Source organism: Galeopterus variegatus, unplaced genomic scaffold (genome assembly GCF_000696425.1).
Source record: "Galeopterus variegatus unplaced genomic scaffold, G_variegatus-3.0.2 Scaffold46, whole genome shotgun sequence".
Taxonomy (NCBI): domain Eukaryota; kingdom Metazoa; phylum Chordata; class Mammalia; order Dermoptera; family Cynocephalidae; genus Galeopterus; species Galeopterus variegatus.
In genome coordinates this window covers 1,342,867-1,364,745 of record NW_007726157.1, presented here as the reverse complement: position 1 = coordinate 1,364,745, position 21,879 = coordinate 1,342,867, and the positions used below count along the sequence as shown (strand labels likewise).

The window sequence follows — 21,879 nt, the reverse complement described above, 5'->3', positions numbered from 1 at the left end:
TGATAATAACAGTCATTACACATATTTGTTAGAGTTAAAGGCATAGAGGCAAAGCATTTAAAGCTTGCTTGGTGAATGTTATCTACTGAGATTGTTATTAATAATTGTCCAGAGCTGAGGTGAGTTTTGTGTGAAATATGCACAAGCAGCATGCAGACCACCCCACAGGAGACCAAGCCAAGACAACATGTAAAGGTACTTCGAAATGTCTGGAAAAACAGAACTAAAAGATAATATGAATCTTTTATATATATATATATATATATAAATCACATTTTATTTTTTCTTATCAAGATTTATCCAGTTTTCTTTTTCTTTATTTTTATTTATACATATTTATGGGGTATAGGGTTGACTACCGGTGTCTGTGTACAATATGTGATGATCAAATAAATATTATTAGCATGTTCATCATTATAAATCATAAATACTTTTTGTGTCCCTTACCTGATTACTCCCTATCCTATCTGTCTCCCCCTTTCCCCCTCTAGTAACCACACATCAGTTTTTTCCTTCTGAAAGTTCAGTGTTTTATTATGGTCTTTTTCTTCCTTCCTTCCTTCCTTCCTTCCTTCCTCCTTCCTCCTTTCCTTCCTTCCTTCCTTCCTTCCTTCCTTCCTTCCTTCCTTCCTTCCTTCCTTCCTTCCTCCTTCCCTCCCTCCCTTCCTTAGCTCGCACTCACGAGTGAGGACATGCGGTATTTCTCTTTCTGTGTCTGGCTTATTTCACTTAACATAATTTTCTCCAAGCTCATTTGTGTTGCTGCATATGTCAAAATTTCATTCTTTTTTATGGCTGAGTAGTATTCCATTGTGTAAATACACCACATTCTCCTTATCCAGTCATCTGATGATGGACATTCAAGTTGGCTCCATATCTTGGCTATTGTAAATAGAACTCTGATGAACATGGGAGTGCAGGTATCCCTTCAACTTGATGATTTCCATTCCTTTGAGCACATACCCAGAAGTGGGATTGCTGGAATCTTTCCATGGACTTTTTTGAAGACTCTCATATCCAAGATAATGTAGCATAAAGGGTTTGGAATGTGGTATATACAGGTTGTAGGCTGGATTATTGCTGATGATGGCAGGAAGGCTTCACTTGGAAGATTCCTGGGTGAATGTGAATAGGGAAATGGAGGCAATTAAAGAGGTGGTGACAACAAAGGTCTGAGGGAAGGAGCCAGCAGAGGGTGTTGATACGGAGAGGGATAGGTCGTGGGAGCAGTTTGCTTTGTAGGCTACGTGCAAGACAAAAGTAACTTGCACGCATATTCTCTTGGGAAAAGATGGATCTGTGAAAGTTCTCAGAAAGTGTAGTTCTTAGAATTTGCTTCATAAGAAACATACTACCCAAAAGCTATGCATTTTTTCCATTTTTAAAAGTCACTTGTCCTACCATTTTCTCTCCTAGTAATTCTGATTGGTGAAGATGTATTCTATTAGGAAAAGAATTACAACAGCCTTTTTTATGTAGAGCTTAATGGAAACCACATAATAACTTCAGTTTAATAACCATTTTTTTCACTTTAAGTGCTGAAAGAGATGTACACTTCCTATAGAGTCCAGCTGTGGCTTTGTAGTAGAAACAGGGGTCTCCACAAGTCTTTTGGTATTTGCAACCACAGTTGTGCACTAACCAATTCTGTCAAATGTTTCAGCACTTCCTAAATTTGGAGGACTGTCAGCACAGTGAAATTTTACACCCAATTAATTCACAGACAATAACCACCTGGATGGCGAGCTTCCCTTTTAGTTATTCTGTGGTTCCTCTTGTCTCACTGTTCACAGCTCATGCACCAATTACAAATCTCCTTGGAAAAAGTGGTGGACTAATGGGTACAAAACTATGCTGTCTACCCTGAGTGAATCATTGCGCAGTATATGCATGTACTGAAACAACACACTGTACCCCACAAATATGTACAAGTAAATGTTAAAATTAAAAAAAATTTAAATTAAAACAAATCTCCTTGGATAATCTTTCTTGTTCAGCTTAAGTCAGTGTGATGGAGACACAACATGGTTGGTGATCTGTTCAAACACTAGTCACTCAGAGGCTCTTACAGGAAACACAATGTTCTGAGTCTAAAATTTATTTCATTGAAAAGTAGCAGGTCTTATTCTGAAGCAGGCAAAAGATAAATACTGTGTAAAAAATGAAAGAAAGGCCTTCTCTGCAGTCTGTCTGGAATAGCTATACTGTCGTATTTTTGTTAAGGGAAAGAAAGTTCCAGGTGAACAACTTTTCTAGAACACCTTCATCCCAGTGTGTGTGTGTTAACAGGTGAGTCCAAGACAAATGGTTCTCAACCTTTAGTGTGCATTAAGGCTTGTTAAAACACCAATTGCTGAGCTCCAGTCCCACAGTTTCTAGTTCTGTAGGTCTGGTACCTGAGATTCTGCATGTATAACAAGTTTCCAGGTGATGCTGAGGCTGCTGTGACCCACACAGTCAGAACCAGTGGTCTAGGCCAGTCTAGTAAACCAAGTCAAGCTTCATCTCAGGCAGCCTGCAGGGGTTAAAAAAAAATTGAGGAATTAAATTATTGCTTCTTAACTGCTAATATTTTGGCTTCAAATGCCAGTGTGCATCTCTCTTCAACTACCATTGAGTAATTAATCCTCTCTCCACAATATTGAAAAGTCAATAAATAAACACCAATTATGTGTCTGATCTGGGACAGAGAGCTCTGGAGTGTAAGAAGTATACAGTTGCCGAAGGAACTGTTCAAGACAGTTTAGGCAGGAATTCTAGTTCAAGAGGCCTAAATACTTGTATCTCATTCATTGTATAGTTTTGAGCTAAGGAAGGTTCTGAGTTAGGTGCTGAACCTTGCACTGCAGAATACACAGATACTACAGCCTGATCCATGTTGTCTACTTGTCAAAATGTCTGTTCGTAGTTATTGAGCACTTGCTGCTTTATTCACCTGTGTTTCCTGCTTGGCTGAATAACACATCAGGTTTGCAGCTCCTCCCCGGCATTCTATTGCACCCTTTCCCCTCCCTTTTACAGGCCAACCACACTGCCCTTTCTCTTTCCCAAAGAGGCTCTTCGCCAGCCTCCTCACCTAACTCCTACTCAGCCTGTCTCCACTTGCATGTCTCTTCCTCAAGGAAGTCTTTCCTAATTTCCACCCTACTTCAAAATGTAATGAAACGTTTGACTTACATCTGTTTACCCTGTTGCCTTTTAGCTCCCTGAGGCGGGCACTGTCTGTCCTCTCCACTAGAGCATTCTCAGAACTCAGCCAGTGCCTGACACTGCAGACCCTGGAGCTCACTGGGCTGTCTGAATGACAAGCTGCACCAGAACGCATCCTCTCGCAGGATTGACAGCTTCCTCCTCCCAGCCGAAGGAGTTACAATGTCCAAAGGCCCCACCCAGGTAGATCCCTGGGTGGCAAGTTACTCTCATATTTTCTCTAGAAAACCCTCCCGCCAGTACAGTACCCTGGTCCTGTATTGCCTCTCCTGGTGACAATGGCAAGAGAGTGAGAGGTGGTGCCTTCTCTTTTTTTTTTTTTTTTTTCTGTCCCAGGCTTATAAATTTCCCCAAGAAATCATATTCCTTAATTCCTTTGGTGTGATGTGGAATTTTTCCTGAGCCTTATTGCAAGTCAGATGGCAACTCTGAAGGGACCCAACTTGCATGCCAAGACTCATTAATATTCATGGCTGATGTATTTTTCTGCCTCCTAAAGAAATCTTGGCTTTGTTACATTCTGAGACTCCCACATTTACATCCTCAGCCCTGACTCTTCTCTGAACCGTACCTTGTGAGGGCAGCTGCCTCTTCTATAACTCCAACTGTATATTTCAAGGTATCTCAAACTCCCCTACCCATAACTTTTTTTAAAAAAAATTTAAGGCTAGTTAATGGAGCAGTGGGAGTGGAGAAGGCACAGAGAAATCTGTAACTGGATGTGATCAATTATTTGTAAACAATACTGCACTCGGACTGGCCAAAGACTGTTTTCTTCATCTTTTTCACCAACCCAGTCTCCCCAAAGCCTTCTATTTCCTCAAGCAAAAGTTTTAAGCCAGTCTTAATTTCTCTTTTCTCAAACATCACATCAAACAACAAATCATATGGTCTCTACTATCAAAATATGTTCAGAATCAACCATATCTCGCCGTACCCACCAATACTACTGCGGTCCTAGCCACCATCATGCCTCTCATGGTTTACTGCATTAGCTTCCTGCTTTGTCTCTTTGCTTTGGTCATTGTCCCCCCATGACCTTTTTTCAATTATGTAGTGATTTGGATGAAACCTCAGGTTACAAACCAGGTTGCCACTCTGGTCACAGCCCTCCAAATCCTTTCCATCTGAAAGTAAAATCCAAAGTCCTTTCCATGGTCCACAGGCCTTCACTCTGTGTGACCCCTCCTGCCACGTCCTTTCCACTCTTACTCTCTTCTGCTGACTGTGCCAGGCACACTGGCCTCCCTCCTGCTCTCTGGAAGGCAGCCTCCACCCTAGGGCCTTTGTGCTCACCATCCCCTCAGCCTGCAGCACTCTACTCCAGATGTCTGTGTGACTAGCCTCCTCACTTCCTACCAGGTAAGGCCTTCTGCAATCACCCTTGTTAAGATTGTATTACCACCATGACCACCACCATTGCTGATCGATTTTTCTCCACAGCACCTATCACTGAGAAGGTTAAGTCTCATGGAAAGAATAGCATTTTGGTTGGATTCTTTAAGGTAAAATTATGATTAGGAAGCAGAGATAACAGAAATAAGTACAGGTAGACAACAGGTAGTAAGCAAAAGTTGTCTTCCAATGGTTACCTGATGGTGTAATTACACTTTAGTGCAGGCTCTGGAACTGAGCTCAGTCAAAATGGAAACCCCAACTACAAAATCCCTTGCCTTTAAGACCAAAGTTAGCATGTTTGCTGTTTGCTGTAGCTGAGTACAAGTGCCCACAGTATAGAAATGTCTTTTCTTTAAAACAGAAACCCTTTTGATTACTGATAGGCAGAATAAAGAGACCAGAGATTGGAAAGAAACAACAAAATAAAGATTGTTGATCAAGAAAAAATCTTTTCTGGATAGAAAGGCTCAGCTCATTGTAAAAAACTACTTAAAGGGCAAATTTGGAAATCCTCAGCAGGCCCAAGTCTTCTCAGTCTTGAAATCAAAAAGTAATATCTAAAGTAACTTACAAAAATGATTCTTTATCAAAAACAAAACTCAAACCAAAAATATTCTAAATTAATCATATCAACAAAGTACCAAAACCGCACAGGGATCCTTCTAAGTGAAAGAGAATACTCAGCTATGGTTTTGTTTTCAAGTTGGAAAAAGTGATCCACGTATACTTAGCAATACAGGGAAACTTCAAAAAGTTCATGGAAAAATGGAATTAAAAGATTAAAAAAAACAAAACCTTTATTTCTTAACATAAGCTCTCTCAACTTCAAGACACTTTTGTAAGCAATGGTACCAGCCATTTAGCCCACCCCGTAAGAACTGAGGAATTTAACCATGTCAATGCAGGCATTTTTACGTTATTAATTGAAGAAAAATTGGTGCCCTTTAAAGATTTTTTAAGATTAGAAAACAAAAAGAAGTCAGGAGGAGCCAAATGAGGACTGTAAGGTGGATGCCTAATGATTTCCCATCAAAACTCTCGCAAAATTGATCTCGTTTGATGAGAAAAATGACTAGGATCATTGTTGTGGTAGAGAAAGACTCTCTGCTGAAGCTTTCCCATTTTTCTGCTAAAACCGCAGCTAACTTTCTCAAAACATTCTCATAATAAGCAGATGTTATTGTTCTTTGGCCCTCCAGAAAGTCAACAAGCAAAATTCCTGAGCATCCCAAAAAACTGTTGCCATGACCTTTGCTTTTGACCAGTCTGCTTTGAACTGGACCACTCCCACTTCTTGGTAGCTTCCTTGGATTGCGTGTCCCCCCAAACTTGACCCCCACTGTGATAGTGTTAAGAAGGTAGGAAATCCTATGATAGTAACTGAAAGGTGGGGCCTCGAAGAGGTGATTACATTGTAGAACCATGCCGTAGTCAATGGATTAATAATGGTGGTCAGGAGTATGGTTTGGTGGGCTTTATAGAGAGAATGAATGGGGTTAGTCTCTCTCTCTGCTATGCCATGTTCACAGTGTAGATACCCTGCTGACACTGAAACCACCACCAAGATATGTTCCCTGGACTTTGGACTTCCTAGCCTCTGAAACTGTATGCAAATAAATCACCCACTTCTGAGTATTTTGTTATACGTAACAGAAACAGACTAATGCAGTAGCCGTTGCTTTGATTGTGCTTTGTCTTCAGGATCATACTGGTAAAGCCATGTTTCATCTCCTATTACAACTCTTCAAAGAAATGCTTCAGGATCTTAATCCCACTTGTTTAAAATTTCCACGAAAACTTTGCTCTTGTCTGCAGCTGATCTGGGTGCATCAGTGTTGGCACCCATTAAGCAAAAAGTTTTCTCCACTGCAATTTTTCACCCACCGAGCAAAAAGTTTGCTCAACTGCAATTTTTCAGTCAGAATTGTACAAGCTGAACCAGTTGAGATGTCTATGGTGGTAACTACTGTTTGGTCCTTTTCAATTAGGGCACAAACAAGATGAATTTTTCCCTTGAAAATTGATGTGGATGGTCTGCTGCTGTGGGCTTCATCATCAACATCATCTTGTCCCTTCTTAAAACAAGTCATCCTTTGTAAACTGTTGATTTCTTTGGGGTTTTGACTCCATAAACTTTTCATAAAGCATCAATGATTTTACTATTCTTCCATCCAAGCTTCACTATCAATTTGATGTTTGTTCTTATGTCAATTTTAGCAGAATTCATGTTGCTCTGATAGGGGCTCTTTTCAAATTGATGTTTTATCCTTGTTAGTGCCTCAAACTAGATCCTTTTCAGATATGTTTTAACAAGTCAGTACAAGTTTATTTTGGTGCAAAAAATTTTTGCGATCCATGCATATTCTTCATAATACACACTTTCATGAACTTTCTAAAGATCCCTGTATTCATAAAAGGATGTTCCAATCAAGAAATGTATATCAAAGCTAATGAACTACTCTCCTCCATTCATTTTGAACCAGTTAAGGATTCTCATGTATAAATCTGATATAGTTTTGTTCTAATGAGAGTTGTGCAGATTAAACTTTTTAACAGCCTTGAAAACTTTGTGAAGAGGAATTGAGCAAATATTTTGCACAAGAAAAAAATCTGTAGAAAGCTGCACCAGTCTTTGTAACATTTACGAAGATTACACTGGAGTATTAATTCTCCTGTCACTAATTATTGTCAAGAGCTAAATGACATTTTCTTAACCACTAAGTCTGTATGAAAATTACTCCAAAGGAAAAAAAAATGTGTGTGCATATTCCTGTACTACTTCTATTTGCTTTTAGCCCAACTTGTATTCATCTTCGGATCCTATTTTTCATTACAAAAGATAACTATGCTTTCAAACTGAATTATAAGCCTTTTTTTTATAACTACTTTTCAGTGAGTGGATACAGAGAACGCTATTTAATCTAACTTAAAGTTTCACTTTAGCACTCAGCTAAACAGAAATTTTCAAAGGAAATTCTGCTTCAAGATATAAAATACCATATGATCCTAGCTTCAAGGGAAATTTTATTTCTTTTTATAAGTGAGTTTATTACTTAAAGTGAACTTACAAGATCTTAGTAGGTTTTTATAAACTGAAGCAAACTACTTTATTTGAATTGTTATGTATCTCTCTAGCATTTCTTAATATAAGAGAATATATTTGTAGAAGTAATCATTCTACTAATCATACTAACTTACTGTGCTCCCATATTAACTTAAAATCTTGAACTCTTTAAAATACCCGCAAATAAAATGTGAAAGTTAAGGAAAACTTAAGACTCAAAAAGAAATTTTTGGTAACTATGGTAGTTTTTGGAACATGTATAATTCCATTTACATTCTCAGTGTTTCAATTCCATTTATCTTAAAATTAGTTTCACAAATTGTTAAATGGTCATAATTCAATATCAGTGCATAATATATTTGAGAAATGTCTAGTAACTCTCTTGTTATTAGGTAATTTCATGATTCAAATCTCCTGCTTTGATGTTAGCACTTACTAAGCTACCTTTTAAAGCAAAACGACAACAAAACCCAAAAATCTTCTTCAAAAAGCACTGAAGAGATTTACCATTTTTATTTTGAAGATGGAAAAAGCAAAGGTAGGGTAGGTTAAAAGGTCTGTCAGAGTGCATGACTAAGTCTTTAACAAGATTAAGTAATTCTTTTCTATCAATTCCTATTACCCTGGAAAACACCAGGCGTTACCAGGCAGGTAATTGCTGTTCATATTATCTAGACCTAACTAAAGTAGAAATTAAAGGAAACCAACTATAAAATCCACGGGGAAAAAAAAAAAAGAAAAAGCAACTCCTAATCAATTGAGAAATAAGTAAGGTTGATTAGCTCTTTATGTGCCCAAATGAATATGCCATTTAAACACAAAGACCAAGCTTATTTCATGTTTGTATTCCTCAAGGGGCTACATATTACTGATGGCTACAGGCACAATCCACTTTACAAGTACACAATCTAGTGCCACAAGCAGATCATAATGGCACCAAACTCAGGCCTTTTTACAAGAGGAAAGTTTTAAATAGACAGTGAAGTGAGAGGCTGAATATGGAAAAAATCACACAGACACACACACACCAACGCCCACACATAAACATATTCTAAAAGTGCTCCACATTAGACTGTGCTAGTCTGGACACCCGCTGGGACTGATGGACACTGAGTGGCAATCATCTCCTTATCACCTCCATGCCTAATCACATGCCACCCTGAGACCTCCACTTCAGCACTTCAGCTGCCAGTAGTCTCACAGAACACAAGCCCTGTTTCTCGTGTGATTCCTCAGGATTCCTCAAGCTGCTGATGTCACAGATCAAGCACAGTAATCACAGGACTATCACCACACAAGCTTATATGTCTTCCACTCTCTAACACAAACAACACACACAAAATTCCCTATTAGACAGCTGGCCAGAGTGCATGGGAAATGGATTTTCATGTCACATATACTGGAGAAGATACCTAGCTTCAAAGCAAAGTTTAGAGGAACAGTACATAGTTAGTAAAGACTAATAAACTGGGTTCCAAAGTTCGTCATTGGCTAAACCATATTATTTTACATCTGTGTTGTAAAGCAGATATTTAAGAAAAGCAAACATATGACCTTATACTTATGCTTGACTAACAGAAAGCTCTTTCCTGAGTCAACCCAGGTTTTGCCATCCTAAGACAAAAGTGGAATTCAAAGAGAACAAAACTTGTATAAAAAACATCCTGTATTTTATAAAGAAAATAAGAGAAAATCCCACAATCACCATTCTGTGTGCTAGCCAGGCACCGAAAAGGTATACTCAATGAAATGACTTTTCTCCATTAGTTTCAAGATATAAAATAAAACTAGAACATGCTAAAAAATTGAATTAGTTTCCTGATATCTGCCTACCATGTAAAAGTATCAAAATGCAGTCTCACATAGGCTGAATGTACTAGAGTATATTAAATTTCATCATTTATGATCACTTTGTTATAACCAAATTAACCCTGACATAAATGTTCACATTTTAAAACACAGAAAACATACTGATCTTTCAACTATTTTATTTACATGTACTTTTTAATTCTCATGCAGTGCTCATAATTAGGAGATACTGTACATTAACCCTCTCATATTATACTTATTAAGAACAAAGTTCAGAGGGTAAAAACATGACAATATACATCCATTCTCCATAAACTGCTCATAGATATATTAAGTCATTGTTCATTCTAATTATATACTTATGGTACATTCTTCTTTAAAATGTATCATTGTAGTCACTTAACAATAGTTATGAGGCAATAATATCATTTCAGGAAAAGATTACAGCAAAAGAGACCAAAAGTCAAAGAGAAGAGACCAGAGCATATAAAAGTCATTTGAAAACACCACACACACTTGGATGTTTTCTACTTTCCAGGTGGAGCGAACATGCACAAAGTTTTCTTAGCAAATAATGGTTCAGAAGTGCACGAAAAATTGGCTTTCATGTCATATATGTTCAGTGAAGATCAATGCCATTGAGGAAAAAGAACTGTATTCATTATCTTTTAGGTCTGTCTATATCATCTATTGCTGCTAGAAGTTTTTGTCTTGCTTTCTTATTGATATGAGATCCCAGGCAAACATTCACCAGATTGGTCAGCTGCTTTGTTGAATATTCCTGCTCAAAGAAGGAAGGTCCAAATTTAGTACACTTAAAGATATGTATTTGATCAACACAACAAAAGAACAGGCAGATATTTGAGTGTCAGTGTGTGGTTACATAGCACTACAGACCAGTAAAAAAACAATAGAAACTATAGTTCAGAAATGGAAGACAAATTATTCACTGAACTGTAACATTAGGAAATAAGGATCCTGTAGTGTACATTTCAAACAGGAAGAAACAGAATCTGTCTTAATATGTCAAGGTAATCAGACATGCTTGTTTTTTATTACTTTAAAGATCACACACTTTCTGCTTGTTTCTGTGATAGTCTCTGTTATTGAGTTACCAAAATACACTGACATTTCAAACCTTAAAAATGCTACTGATTATTTTTCTGCCATTCTACATTTGTAAACACTTTAGTTAAAAAAAATCTCCACTAACAGAACAACTCTTCTAAGATAAAATAAATGAATAAGGTAAGAAGGATCAGAAAGTCACTGTTTTTTAAGCCCTCATATTGTCATTGGTAAGCTCATAAAAAAATTAAGACTATAAGTATTTTTCACTACCCAAGTCTTTCTCCGGTTCCTGGATTTCAGACAATGAGTTGCTGAGAATGAACAGGGATTCATAGAAATATTTGCATATTGATTTGGTTCTAGATGTTGAATAGCAAGAGCTCAGAGGGAGTTGTGTACTATAATCTAATAAGAAAACTTGTCTTTATTGAAGGTAACAACTAAAGATAGTGCAATTTCAAAATATGACACAGAGTTCACTTTAAGAACTCAGCAAACTGCTTAGTTTGTGTATCTGACCTCTGAGAGCACTTCTCACCACCTGGTAAATAACTGCATTTAAACAGTCAGTACTCAGTGAATAGCCATCATCATCGAGCACTGGACTCATCATAGTGGGGAGTTTCCCTGGAAGATACAACAGAGTCCCTGCTATTGCTGCAAAAACATAACCAAATAAGAGAAAATCAATCAATTAAAGTTCCTCCAAAATACAGAGCAAAAAAATTTCAGTCTTCTATATTAAAAGAGGGAATCCAAAAATGGGCATCATTCCTCCATCAAATAATGGATATTTAAGTGCTGTGCTTTTTCTCCATGGCCACTTTTTACTCAAATCCCTTCCTCAGAACCAATCCTGAAGGGTTTACAGCATACTTCACTGAATGGATTCTAGCAGTCCATCTGTATCTGGGTTTTGCATTTTGGTTCTCAAAATGTCAGTGGAGGTAAACATGGTGAAATTTTTCTCAGTTCTGGCTTACTTATCAAAATCATTGAAAATAACACATACATTTCTACTTGCTTCCAAAGGTTTGAAATTGATCTTCAATGGGGCCCATTTTCACAAAACTCAGGCTAATGTTCCAGGCTAATGTTCGTTTTGTCTTTTTAGTGTGTTGGAAAAAAAAGACCAAGCCTGATAAAGTAAATATGAATAATTCCTCATTTCCTTACCCAAATGAAATAAAATTGTACTTAGCTTTCACCCATGATGTTTATAGCCAAAGTAAATACAAACATTAGAGTTATTAAAGCAACAAGATTTGGTGATGACTTTAACACTTCCCATATTTTCATTAAATCCATCTTAACATACTACCCATCTAGACAAATGATAAAACAATCGTACAGACAAGCCACGTATACTAAACATGCTCAGGTGACATATGTTGAGTTAAACTGTGTCAAAAATTCAGCACCCTAAATAACAATAGTATTTTTCTCTATTTATTTATACATCCATACAAAAGAAAAATAATCAAATCTATATTAAATTTAAAATCTAATGTAGGATGCTGGTTAAACTTAGCCATTTAAATATTGATGTTGTCAATCATTACTAATGCATGCCAGTGCGTATAGAACGTTAACCATTTCATTGTTGAGGAGTATAAAGTTTAAGATATATAAGAGACTATAGCTTATGAATCATTTTAATGTTAGTGTATTCAAGTTATCTTGATGTTAAACAACTTCAGCCTTTCCTACAATACAGCTCTGAAAAAACACAGCTAACATTCTGACTTTGGCTATATTTCTAGATAATTACTATAACAGTTCACCAACGGCTCACAAAGATTTGATTAGGCAAAGGGCACTGCGCAGATACAGTCTGAATATGGTAATGAACTGAACTAAGTAGTTTATGTTAAAAAAACAAGTGTTTCTTTATATTTCACTCTCAAGATTTTGAATTTAATATACCAGACAAGAACATCACAAAGGAAAAGAAAAAACTTAATTAAATGTTTTCCAGCTCTCACCCTGTGCTCCTTGATCCAGCGTTCCATGTCATTCTCAGTTAGGTAGTAGGCTTTAATATAGGTTTCCACAAATTCTTTATCAGGAATGGGTCTAATGTCTGTTAGTTTTTCAAGTTTCATTAAAAACTGTTGAAAATCCAATTGCATCAAGGCACGACCTTCATTACTGCATTTCTTGACATTGGCATATCTAAGATACACAATGATAAAAAATACATAATGGGATGGTTAGAAAAAGAAATCTTTAGGGGATTGAACTTTTTATAACCCACATTTGGACAGATCCTCGAGAAATGAGACAGTTACAGGAATTACAGCACGTGAGCCTTGAGTCAGAAGGACTAGGTTGTGTTCATGTTCTGTCATTTTACCTATCTGGTTAAAAAAAAAAATCATGTTACCTATCTGGGTCTCAGTTTTCTCAACTGCAAAGCAGAGAGACTGAAAAACTTCAAGGTTGTTTGTTGGTCTATCTGTACCCAATTAACATAATTATCTGTAAGAAAGTTAAGCTGGTATTCTAGTTAATCGGCTGCCAACAGTTATTTATAAAATTAAGTTTTGAATAATCCAAAGTAATCTTAATTTATAAAATTGTTTAATATTGTAACTATTCAATGCAAAGGAAACAAATGCAATAATTTTCTGAACACTTGGCAAATCAAAGCAATGTGTAAGCATATAAGCATAGAAAGTATATACATATTTTCCAAAATAAAACAGTTTACAGACTTCTTCTGACACCCCACACTACTGAAACACTGTGTTTTATGGTGGACTAGTAATAAGAATGAATATATTAACCCTAACAGTACAACATCCTATTACTTGTAAATCAGTTTCTCATTCCTTCAATCAGTCACACAGAACGTGGAAAATTCAACTTTAGGGAATGAGGTACTTCCCCTAAGGAAATTTGCAAGAAAATTAAAGCTTATTTTATTTAAAGTGACCAAGACTTTTTTAAAAAAACAATAAGAAGTGCTTTATACAGAAATCTAACATATATTATCCACTTTTCTAGTTTATTAAACAAATTTATTACAAATACTTTCAGTCATGATTGTTGACATAGAGCCATTTTATGATTTACAGCACTGCTGGTGTGTTGTTGGTTTCAATACAGAGTGCCAAGACTATTGTCAGCTTGTCACCACACCCTTCCAATTTTCTAATACGTTCTTTTTGATAACAAGTGAGAATTAAAGAGAAATCAGATAAGTTATAGTGTAAAAATTCAATTGACATGCAATTCTAGATCATTGTGCATGGTCTCTGAAACAGCTGTTTGCTTTTCAGGGATACTTTAAATGTATTACTGATTCTTACTTGTGTTCTAGATGTTATGAGCAGGTAAGCATGGTCTCTGAGTAAGTGAGAAAATTACTACTGATACATCTGTAAACTCAAAACATGAAAGATTTATACCATTTTCAATAATAATAATAATAATATGATGATGATGATGAATGCTAATATAGGAGTTATGAGGACTTTGCCATCAGAAAATCAGGAGTTCTTACACCTTCTCTGCCTTTAAAAACTATGTGAACTTCGACAAGTTATTTAACCGGTTTAAGCCTTGGCTTCCTGAGCCCATGTTTTCTTGTTGATAAAACAGAGAGAATAATAGTAACTGTCAAAGAGAATTTATGAAAGGACTTGGTGATATAATCCTGTGAAATGTTTGGTTCAGTAAATGATACACAGTGCTCGATAGATATTAGGTATCATCATCATCATCATAATTTCGTTATTAGGTAATAATAACTATTATTAGTTTAACTTTCAGATCACCATTAGATTCTACATTCCTCACTCATGATCTACTACCTGGTTCTATTTCACCAGCAAGAAAAGAATGCATAGACAGAGATAGGCACAGTAGGGTTTAAGGTTTCTTCTCTAATTATATTTTAAACTTGTCTATTTATCATTATCTCTACTTATTCTCTCCATTTATTGGTAACAACATACAATGTTATTCATATATTATAATTTACCATTTAAGAAGCAGATGATGCTTTCATGAAGAACTTACCCTTCCACAATGGTTCTATTAGCCAATCGTATACAATGTTCCCAAAGTATGTTAGACACAGGCAACGGTATCCGAACTCTCTTAGAAACTTCATTTAACCTCCTGTTAAACTGCTCAAATTCCTAAGAAGACAAAAATTGTGGTTGTTGGTGAATATCACTCTAATGACAGAATGCTTTCCCATGAATGTGGTAAAAAAGCATTTTTTTAGAAAGACTCAAAACCAAACCAAGTAAAAGAAAAAGTGACAATGCCAAAGAGAATTTGCACTTAGTGTGAAGGTTTAAACACATACACACACACACACACACACACACACACACACCCCACTTTGAATAGGTTATGTTAAAGTACAGAGTACACTACATTTCATCTCTAAAGAAATGTGTCATTAACTCATTAAACAAAGTTAATGTCAAAATGTTTCTACATCTCAAAATTTTCTGTGATTGTCAATATAGATTAAAAGAGCTGAATAACCTGATTTGGCTTTAAAAATATCTTCAAGAAACGCAGTTCTAAAAAAATGTTTTAGAAGCTTTCAACTCAGATTTAACTTTTGTAATTTATGGCTATACTCTTTAGAGAGCAATATGATAAATTATTCTCTTTCCTAAACATTTTTTGGAAGTAAATAAATTATTATATACCAAATGATTCAGAAGTCATGTTTATAGCTGCAAATTTTTAGTACAAAGGAAAAAAACAAAACAATATTTTCTATTACCTACAGAAAAACTGAACATTTTTAGTCTTTATTAACTTTTATGATTATACTAAAAATAAAACTACACATAACTAATTTAGAAAACTCCAAAAAATTAAATGAAAGCAGCAGATCGTTCACTCTTCAATAAAAGTGTTTCTGGTCTCTTTGGACTATTATCATCTAAATATATTCATTTATAAAAGTAAATGCCATTGACCTTCCTTGGCAATATATTTCAAATAAACTTAAGAAAACTTAAAATGACATTTTTCTTTAGTTTCCCAAATAGGAAGCTACACAATATTTAGAAGTCAAGACTGAAGGGTGGGGCCAGCCAGTCAGCTCAGTTGGTTAGAGAACAGCCTTATAACACCACGGCCATGGAATCAGATCTCCATACCAAAAAAAGAAAAAAAGACTAAGGTGTGTTCAAATTTTCCAACAACACACAGGAGAAAAAAAATCTAACCTGAATATTACCAGTCCAGCTGGTAATACCACATAATAACTGTGTTATCCTTTGCTCTTTCGCTGCTTCCTAAATCACAATTTTTCTTGCTGATTTCTTTTTAACACTTCATTGCTTTTAACTGTTTTTTAAAAAGTGGATCGTCAATTCACTAAGCTTACCTTTGAAAATCAAAGTAAAATAAATAATTGCTCTTCATTTATTGTTTCATTTCATAGATCTAGCAGAGCAGTAGTGTTTGCTACTGTACAGGGTACTTCAAAAGTTCTTGGAAAGATTCACATTATCTTTTATTCTGTTTTTCCATGAACTTTTTCAAGTACCTCGTATTTATTTACACATTCGCTACAGTAAACTGCTTTGGATTTCAAGAATCAAAATTTAACACTTTTCATTAACATTTTATTTTTAAAATAAAGCTATATGCTTACTGTACCAAACAGCATTCTACTTACTGTTAAATTCAATGTTCAAGAATGCTTATTATTAAATGAATAATAAAATCATTTCATTTTGCTTATGATTCTTTTGGAACAACAAAACCAGGCTGCTTTCACCTAAATGCTTACTTAGGCTTGGAAAAGTAATAAAAGGAACAAAAGTTATCACAGATAATTAACCTTTATGCTTAAGGAAGGCCTTAAGCTGCTAAAAATTGGGTTCAGATTGATAATATGAATAACATTGGTTCTTTCTTATAATATTTATGTTTCTTAGAATTAAGATAACATAAGTAAACTCCTTCTAGTATGTATATTTGCTGAGTACAGAAATCTTTTTCCTTACATCCCTATGAGCACCTTGGTTAGAATGTGCTGTGGTCTAAATGTCTGTGTTCCCCCAAAATTCGTATGCTGTAATCCTAACTCCCAGGGTGATGGTGATGGGAGATGAAGCCTTTGGGGAGGTGATTAGGTCATGAGGACACAGCCCTCACAAATGGGATTGGTACCCTTATAAAAGAGGCCCCAGAAAGCTGTCTTGCCCCTTTCACTACGTAAGGAAACGGCAAGAAGGTAACATTTGTGAGACATTAGGCCCCCTACCAAACACTGAATCTCCCTGAGCCTTAACCTTGGACTTCCCAGCCTCCAGAACTGTGAGAAATTAACTATTTGTTGTTTATAAGCTACTCAGTCTGTAGTATTTTGTTACAGCAGCTCGTATGGACTAAGTATGTCATAAAAAATAAAATCAACTTTTCAAAAACAGAATTGTTTAAAATGGGGGAGGAGGGTGTCATTATTTATAAACTACATTGATCTTTTACATTCCAAATGAAAATTTGCAATTGAAATCTCCTGGGTGCTCTAGACACCAAAGTTCTTCCTTTGATTATTTTTCATGGTCATTGATCTTCGAATTCCAGGGTGACAAATACAGAGCATCCTTGCTGTCATTCACTCCTTACATCTCTACAGAAGCTCCCAGACGTTGCTTACTGATCATGACACCCTTGAGTCTGAGGACAGCTTCATAGTCTCCAACCCAGCCCTCCAGAAGGGTACCATAGAGTTGCTAGGAGTCAGCACACTAGAAGAACTCTGCTACTCCGCTCGCTATCTGTTTTAATGTAAGGCTTTGTTTATGGGTTCTCAGGTGCTCCAGGCTATTATTGACTGCCTTGTTAAGCAGGTAAGAATGACTGTGTAAATGAGATAAAAGTCAGGAGTTTAAAAAGGCCAATTTTCTTTTCATTGACAAAAATGAAAAGCAAAATTTTTCTGAAAGCTTCTTGAATCTTCTCAGACACTTTCCTCACCTCCGACAGCCACATGGCTCATTGCCCTACTCCCTTCACCTTCTCACTTTATCAGAGTCCTCTCTGACCACAATAAACAAATGGTTTTCCTCTCCCACATGACCCACATCCTATCTCTCTCTCTCTCTCTCTCTCTCTCTCTCTCTCTCTCTCTCTCTCTCTCTCTCTCCACCTGGCTTGTTGTTTGTTTGTTTTTCCACAGCATTATTCATCGCTTGACATTACACCTCAATTATTTATGTTTAAGGCTATCTCCACACTGGCATGGAAATTCCTTGAGGGCATGTAAGTTCTTTAATTCACAACTATTTTGCCAGCACTTCTATCAGTGCATGAGACATGTTAGGAGATCTATGAATATCTATTCATGCATAAATGGAAAAAAACTACAATTCTTTCCAGGAAATTTATAAATGCAGGTTAATAAACACAAAGAGGTGTTTGCCTGACACATTGCAAAAGTAATGTAACTTCTAGAAAAAAAACAACTTGAAATAATCAGGAATATCGTCTCTTGCTAATGAATATACACACTAAACCACAGAAATAACTTTTTATTAAACAGAAATAGCTTCTTGTCATTAGAGTCATGACTATTGAGATTACATAATATGAAGGTCAGCCATGACATACAATAATCAAACTCTAACTCAAAATGGAAAATTAGTAAGCAAAAACAAAAACTCTACAAAGTATTCTTAGATCTAAAAGGACATAAAATTCAGAAAGCAAGCCTATTCCAATTCAGGGACTTTAACACCACAATGCTAGAAGTGTGGTCGTAACTCACTACTTTAGAGTCATTGCAATAAAGGAACATTTCTCTTAGTGGAATGATCTTTAGCAAAAGTGTTTTCCAGAGTACTCACCTTTAACAGTGCATCTACATATATGTTGTGCTGTGACATAATTTCTTTTACATCCCATTTCACATTAGCCATTAGAAGCAGCATCTGTTCATAATCAATGGCTTTTCCAGCTACAATCCAGTAAATTGGTTTGCGTAGTTCACTGGCAGTTGAGACTGTCTGAAATAAATTTCACATAAATGAAAACAGTTATTTTCTAAAAGTATCACACTTTATAAGGACTATTTTGCCCATTTCTCATATACATCATATATGAAAGGAAAACACCATACACTTGGAGATTTAAATTATGAAAATATTTTAACTAGGAGGCAAAAGGGCTTACTTACTAAAAGGAGACAAAAGAGAAATTCAATAAACTTGAGGCCATTGACACTACAACTATAAAAGACTTACAGCTTTTCATGGAGACTAACCAATATTTCTCAAATTCTTCTCCTTCTCTCCATTTCCATCCCCACCACCCTACCTCAGGATTCCATCATTTCTCACCTGCAGTTCTGTAACAGCCTTCAAACTGGTCTCCCTGTCTCTAGGCATCTCATCGAAAGTCAATTCTTCTGCCCCCAAAGAATTCTTTCTAAAACACACACCTGACCATGCTGCTCACCTGTTCCAAACCTTCCAGCAGCTTCCCAGTGCCCTTGGGATAAAGCTCCTGGCCAAGGGTGCTTTGTATGATGTGGCTCTCCTGCTTACACTCCACCCGCTTTCTCGTCGCCAGCCCTCTTCCCAGCTCTGACAAGCTGGGTTTTCCTCAGCTGCTCATTTGCACCATGCTCTCTCTCACCTTCTGGTCTTCATATATGCCATTTGCTTAGTCTGAAATATATCCCCAGCTCCCCCTCTCTGCCTGGCTGGTCCAGTTTAAATATCACTCCCTCCAGGCAGCCTTGCCAGACAAGCTTCTCCCAACCACAACTCCTCTCCTCCTCCAGTCTGGGTTCAACACTGTCATTGCCCTTTCCCCTTATCATAGCACTCATCATGCCTTACTATAAATATACTTTTACTTGGCGCACTCTCTCACTGGACTAAAAGGTATAGAAGGTGCTCAATAAGTATTTATTTTAACAGGAATTCATGAGTGAATAAATGAATATTCGATCTACCTCTCCTGGGGTTTAGAGACTGACCTCTAGTAAAAAAAACCTAAATAATCTGTGACAGTTGAAATGATATCTTGCTCACAGTTGAAACGATAATTAAGACCAGCTCTGACCTGAGAATAAAACTGCTGAAGAAAGGGCTTTTTGACTGCAGGCATCACAGCATCCAGATGTGGCTGAAGGAACTCAAATTGTTCAGCCAAGAATACCCTAAAGGGAATAAATAACCCGCTGTGTAAACAAACCATACTGGACTTACAGCCTGTCAACAGTTTTTTATAAGCAATCTTTTGAGATCTCTGAGTAAAACTTTAACAATTAAAATTATTTTCCACTTTAGCGCACTCTCATAATACCACTTGACACGTTCATTTACAATCGACACAATAATTAATGCTAAGCTTATCACTGAATAGAAGTAGAGGTGAAAGAAGAGTAACTTCAAAGGAGCTGATCAGGTTACCATAATGTGCAGAGTTATGCTGCTTTGAATGTAAGATATGAGCACAGATAACACAGACAATTGAAAAAAGAATACAACAGTATTTTTTAAAGGATTTCTTTTAAAGATCCTATTCAATTATTCACAATAGACTCCTGAATTCACAGATTCAACATTTAACACTTTCCAGAGTATCCCAAACGTTCATACATGCAGCAAACTGTAGCTTGGCTGAGACATACAAATGAACCACAGGTGCAGGAGGCTGGTGTACAGCAATGGAAGTCATTTGGCTGGTGAATGAGCCTGGACTACTGCCTGCAGATGCACTGCAACTGAATACTGTTTTTCAACTTTTTGTTATGTATGCAAAAACTCTTATATGGGACTACATTTTGTGGAGGAAATGATATGCCTTAATTGTATTAACAAATTTGGGGATTTATAAAGGTCAGGAAGCATTTTTGCTGACATCAAGGGTCAACTATATTCAACACTAAACTGACAATGTAACTACAGTTTTTCCAGACTCATCAGTCATCAAAAGGAAAATATAAAGAACAACTATATACTAAAACTTTTAAAAAAAGTTTTACTTAAAGCAAGGATCATGTTGCTAAAGGTCAAAACTTGAAAGATTTCCTTCCTTCCCTTTATATAACTGAAAGCCAACCACGGAGTTTTAAAAATCGATTGGTAAATGATGTTAGGATATCCTTCTCAGAAATACATAAGTGATATTTAGAAGTGATAGATGAATGTAGCTAGAAGTCTAATTATACAATGCTTACTTGTATAACGTTTCTAAGTATGTAATGACAAAGCAACTGTTCTTAACAACTTACAAGGATTCTGTGGCTACCACTCTTTCTGCCAACCCGTACAATGTATCCCCAGATGTCAAAACCACTAGGTGACTGAGGTGTGGGCTTGGTACCTTCTCCTTTCTTTCTTCTGCTGCTGTAAGTGTGGCAGTAGGATCGGCTGAAACTTCCTGAAAATATAACACACAAGTACACACACAACCTATAATAGCAAGTCCAAAAGTAACAAACCACATGATTTTGACAAAACTACAACTACAATTAAAATACTCTTAGGCACATACTTAGTTTCAGTTTTGGGGGTTTTTTGTTGTTGTTGTTGTTGTTTTTCCTGCTTTTGTTTTGTAACTATTGGGATTTTCCTTTTAATACTAAGTAAAAATGATCCTGTCTAATATCATCCAACTCTATATGCTACAATCTGTGCATGACCTGAAGTCTGCCAACAAGGAATCTTTATGAATTGACAGATGTTTCATAGAGACAATAGTGAGATGCCCCTCAAGAACTTGTGAGGGAAATGAGACTGCCCCTTGGGAATCCAGCTGGTAAAATCCAAAATTATGGTTTTCACACCTGATGGAGTTTGGATGTGTTGTCCCCACCAAAACTCATGTGGAAGTTTGATCCCCAGTGTGGCAGTGTTGGAAACTGATTGAGTCATGGGGGTGGATCCCTCATGAATGGATTAATGCTCTCCCTGAGGGAGGGGGGATTAATGAGTGAGTTCTCGCTCTATTAGTTCCTGCGAGACCTGATTGTTTAAAGGATCCTGGCACCTCCTCTCTCTCTCTCTCTCCTGCTTCCTCTCGCCATGTGATCATGTCCCTGCTGACTGCTGCCACTTTCCACCATGAGTAGAAGCAGCCCTAGGCCCATACCAGATGCAGGTGCCCCGGAATCTTAAGCCAAATAAACCTCTTTTCCTTATAAATTACCCAGTCTCAGGTATTTTTGTTATAGCAACACAAAACGGATTAACATAACACCCAAATCTTAATCAAAGTAACCCTAGTATAATCTCAAGAAGGCAGGACTAGAATGTAGTTATGAACTGAAACAGAACCAGCTTTTTGTATAGGTCTGGAGATAGACTATTATGAGAAGGAAGATGATC

General features: G+C 36.5%; 1 protein-coding gene across 1 annotated transcript in view; it reads right to left on the bottom strand.

Moving 5' to 3' along the window:
- Window positions 1–7,915: 7,915 nt before the first annotated feature.
- CCDC132 (coiled-coil domain containing 132) overlaps window positions 7,916–21,879 on the bottom strand; it is a 121,419-nt gene continuing 107,455 nt past the window's right edge. The window contains exons 23-28 of the mRNA XM_008572376.1: window positions 20,784–20,932; window positions 19,610–19,706; window positions 18,388–18,546; window positions 14,579–14,700; window positions 12,538–12,727; window positions 7,916–10,262 (exon numbers count right to left, since the gene is read on the bottom strand). Coding sequence (XP_008570598.1) covers window positions 10,143–10,262; window positions 12,538–12,727; window positions 14,579–14,700; window positions 18,388–18,546; window positions 19,610–19,706; window positions 20,784–20,932 — 837 coding nt within the window. The 3' untranslated portion in view covers window positions 7,916–10,142. The remainder of the gene's footprint in view (window positions 10,263–12,537; window positions 12,728–14,578; window positions 14,701–18,387; window positions 18,547–19,609; window positions 19,707–20,783; window positions 20,933–21,879) is intronic.